At 51.7% G+C, this 4,328-nt stretch overlaps 2 protein-coding genes across 2 annotated transcripts in view; both read left to right on the top strand.

Annotated features, from left to right (window-relative positions):
* Positions 1-327: 327 nt before the first annotated feature.
* On the top strand, positions 328-1,606 carry EMH_0070180 (uncharacterized protein; the record flags this gene model as incomplete). Its single annotated transcript, XM_013498952.1, has 4 exons — positions 328-333; positions 540-614; positions 1,225-1,312; positions 1,479-1,606. The coding sequence occupies 4 exons, from the start codon at positions 328-330 to the stop codon at positions 1,604-1,606; spliced, it is 297 nt and encodes a 98-aa protein (XP_013354406.1).
* Positions 1,607-3,390: 1,784 nt separating this feature from the next.
* The window catches only part of EMH_0070170 (uncharacterized protein), a gene marked incomplete at both ends in the record, with an annotated part of 1,080 nt that continues 142 nt past the window's right edge, over positions 3,391-4,328 (top strand). Inside the window, one exon of the mRNA XM_013498951.1 lies at positions 3,391-4,328. Coding sequence (XP_013354405.1) covers positions 3,391-4,328 — 938 coding nt within the window.

Here is a 4,328-nt window from a genome sequence, read left to right as displayed (position 1 = left end):
CTCCAACGCTGGGCTTGGAGGTGGATCAACAGGGTTGAGGGACGTAGATTTGGCGTCTTATACTCTATTCGAGTCTTTTGTTTTGTTGTCATCATTTGTGTTTGCTAATGCCGATTTGCAGGAGATTAGTGAAGAGGCCCGGATTAGAATATTAGCGGTGGGTACTTTCTATCTTGTGCACCTTTTAATAGATCAGCAGCTAGTCCCCCGATGACGCGCCCTTGCAGGTATCAGGATTCACTAGTGTGCACCCAGATACCCTCCTTCCTCTTTTGTTGTGTGTGCCGGCTGTCGAAATGCTTACAGTTCAAGGAAATTGCTGCAGCTATGGAAGTAAGCGTCCGTTTGCTTCCCACCTCTCCACATGGCTACTATCAACAAGAGTCCCGTCAGAAGCAGCGCATTTAAGGGATATTTGACTTCGGCCGTATCACGTTGCACTTCTAATGTGCACTTGCCGTTGAAGCCGGAGTCGTGCCTCCCGAGTCCCACGTAGAATGCAGATAGACCCATAATCATGCTTTTTGCTTTGCATTCAGATGGGGAAGTCGGAGCTTACACTAGAAGAGCGCATGAATCAGCGGCTCCCTGACTATATCTTAGCTTCCGCAATGGTATGTCATGCGTGTGTAGTGCTGTACCGCGTTGACCTCCAAGCAGTGGGGGAGTGGCGCTGGTTTAGAACTCAGACAGAAAAGTGCAGCTTTTGAATGGTCAGAGAAGCGCAAACTGTTCTCATTTGCATGCTACCCAGGGTACAGTGCTTCTTTACAGTTTCATGCTCCATGTCCGCTGGCGGCGTTATCATTTAGTCATCCTTCAGCTGGGGTGTGTGTTTTTGTGTGTGGTTGCTACTCCGCAGCGAAAACCAGTAGGTCTATATTGCTTCCTGGGCAATCCATAGTAACTATTACGTCCCTTTCCCTTTTCCAGCCTTTTGTGGGCCGGCACGTGCCTATCTGGTCAGCCCCTGCTGCTGTTGTTTGATACAAAAGGTTTTGCGTGTCCGAGTGATCTCAGCCACGTCCAGTATCTCAGGAGCATGCAAAGAGAATAGTAAGCGATATGAGAAGATGGCAAAGTGCCGAGCCTCTCCCACGCTTGCGCCGAAACCGCCCCTTCACGACCTGTGGAATGTCCCTCTGGGCTTGCTGCGGTTCCCGACGAGCAGCTGACCGTCCGTCAGCTGAGTGCTTCGTGATGTGCTGTTGCCTGTTTCTGCAGGCAGCAGGCAAAGCAGCGTGGAGTCTAGCCCCAGTATTAACTTTAAGCTTGCGGAATATGCTTGCCTATGGCTCAGACGTCGAAAAAGGTAAGTGTGATCCGGTTTGGTGAGCTTTGCGTGAAGTACCGTTTATAACAATGACGCTTCATGGGGGATGTCTGACTGTGTTGCTATCCTGCAGTCTCTACATTTTTCGTACATGGTAGATACACGTACCAGTTGAGATGCACGCTTCGGCATGCGCAGAACACAGGTCCTGAGCAAGATCCAGAAGCTGAAGATCCAGAGGAATTTATGCTCAAGGCGATGGAAAGAGTAGACGAGATTCTCTCGCTCCTGCGCGAAGAGCAGGAAGAAAAGAGGGCACGGGCAGATAAGTAGGTAGGCGACGATGAAGGTAGTTCGTCGTTTTTAAATGGGGGAGCCCTGAAGAAAGTTTAGTGGTAGCCCAGCGTACGTTGGGCGTTTTATTGACATCCTCTCCGGCTTGTCTGTTCCTGAAGCGGTGGCCTTACACCCGCCCATCTACTCCAACGTCGGAATCTGCCGAGGCGTACTTCTTCGGAAAGTTGAAGCATAGTTGTTCTGTTGAGCAGATGGGGCACTCTTGGGAACTGCAGATGTAGTGAGCACTTTTTTGTCATGTGCTCTGGATGAGGATGGCTCTTCGGTAAAAACCCGAAAAACTAAGCTGCAGATGGATTCACAAGTTCAGCTCTGAACTATGGATTCCAACCGAAGTATTTACTATACAGTACATTCCAAAACTAGCCTTCAAGCACAATGTAACGGGTGCGAGGTTCACATATGTTTCCAGCTAATTGAGTAGCATGTTCGGGTGCAGAAGAATAGTGCAGAATCATCTATGCATGCTTTGGGACCCCTAATGCAGCGATTTCCGCAGATCCAACTTGACGCAGTGGCTGGCAGAAGTAACTGAAGACAGATCCTTCTATGCACTCTGGGTCGTAGATTGCAGTTCATAAATCTACCTGATACAGTTCCCATTTGAGAGATAAACATATTCAGGCATGCAGGCGCCCAGCGACGGACTTGGTCTTAGATATCTTCTCCTAAGCGCACTGAGGGCTGCGCTTTACGACAGCAGATGCATGCAAGAAAATATGTCAACTTCTTCCCACCACGACGGCGACACCACAGATTGTTCGAGCAGTGATACTCGCTAGTAAAAACAGGCCGTCGAAGAAATCTACATGAGCTCGCTATACCAGCTGCAAAGGATCTAGATGATTGTGGTTCATAATGATTCGCTTGTCATCGTGACTTGCATGTGCATCAGTAAACCAACTAGCGCAATCCACTGTTCAGCAATCATGAAGTCAGAACTAAGCACACAGCTACGCACATACTCTTCAGCAGCATTAGCACTGGTGTGACGTTCTTCATCGATGAAAGGCAGCTCACTAGCCTCTATCCCTGGTGCATAAGTTGAGAAATCCTTTCGCGGTACTCTCTATGGAAATGTTAATCATGGAACTACGGCGAAACCTAGTCGCCCGTAGTAACGCACCGCAGCCCCCCCTTTTGTGGGTGTCGTGAGGCAGTATAAGCGCTTATAACCAACAAGCAAGCAAATAAACATTGTTACTCACCTTCTGAAAGCGCAAGAACAAGCCGATGGGGGCCAGACACCAGGGCGTCGGTCTGACCACTGGTGTGGCGGCCGGATTTCCGTGCATTGCGGTCTCTGCTGCACATTCTAGGCGCATATCTATTTGAAATAAAGAATTAATAAGCCGTATATCTTCAGTCCCGCTTCATGCTTGAGAGGAGTGAAGCCCCCGAAAGAAGCATGCGCCGCCAACCAGCCTGCTGGTGATGCGGCTCAAGAGGCCAGCAAGGAGGGCTGATCTGGCGTGCACAGATACCGCATCTCATGCANGCTGGTGATGCGGCTCAAGAGGCCAGCAAGGAGGGCTGATCTGGCGTGCACAGATACCGCATCTCATGCAATTCTACGCCCATATTTTTGAGAATCTTTACTTAGGGGCTCCTTCAGCGGCAGTGACAGCGACGTTTAAGTTCCCCCATGCAGCCCGCAACACAACACAGCCGCCGTCCCCAGCTGTGCACTGGCAGTGTAACAGCGGAGTGGCTTCAGCAGGACCTCTCTCAGGCTTTCAACCAATCGCCCAGCAACAATCATGAGAGCTCTTAATGTGTTCGGTGCCCCCCCGAGTGCCCACGCAAAGGGAACCAACACCCGTGGTCACTCGGAGAACACCCGGGAGTTGGTTATCCTAGATGCTCTCACAGGCGAGACCTTTCGCTTCCCCTGGCCTCTCAGCTCCTCTGCAGGCACAGGCTGGAAGAAGCAACAACGGGAGCAGGCCGCCCCCACCGAGTTGCCAGTGGCGAGCTTCTGGATAAACCTAGAGCACTACGTGCACCAGCTCCTTCCCACTCTTCCTTGCCTTGCAGATGAGACAGGCGCTGCAAGGAGGAATGGTAATGAAGCTGAGGCACAACGTAAGGGCCCAACCATATCCAAGGAGCCCCAACGGTGTCTCTGCTTCGTAGAGGCCACAGGCAGGAGCCTTGCAGCAGAAGCAGCAGCTGCAGCAGCGCTGCAGGAGGGCAGCAGAAGCAGCAGGAGCTACGAAAACAGCCTTGCTCAATCAAATGGGCCTCTATCACTCATTCTTCTTCGCCCAGAGCTGCTTGCGTGCTTGAGGCATAGCAGCCGACGCGCACCCGCAGCAGCAGCAGCTGTTGCACCAAACCCGCCATCTCCTTCACATTCAATGGCTCCCAAGGCTTCATCGGCTGTGAAAGCAGCTAAGGAGCAGCAGAAAGGAAAGAGAGATCACGATATTCTCGGTGACGCTCCGCCGATAGCTGGGGGAGGCGGCTCTACGACTTGCAGAGAGGCGTTTGCTGCTGTTGCTGCTGCTCCTGCTGCTGGGGACAGCGGGAGTTTTGATGGCACTTGTGCATGCAGCAGCTCAGGTTGCTTTAGTTTTCCTTCGGCATCTGTGCAGCAGCGGCTGGTTAGCGGGGAGTTACGGGCTTTGCGTGCAGCCGCGCTATTGGATGGTGACGCTTCGTTTAAGGTGTTTGGCAACAATGTCGTTGCTGCAGC

This window comes from Eimeria mitis, genomic scaffold, assembly GCF_000499745.2.
Source record: "Eimeria mitis Houghton genomic scaffold, Emh_scaff3850, whole genome shotgun sequence".
In the NCBI taxonomy this organism is placed as follows: domain Eukaryota; phylum Apicomplexa; class Conoidasida; order Eucoccidiorida; family Eimeriidae; genus Eimeria; species Eimeria mitis.
The sequence above is the reverse complement of the archived record's forward strand: the minus strand, read 5'-3'. Positions and strand labels throughout refer to the sequence as shown.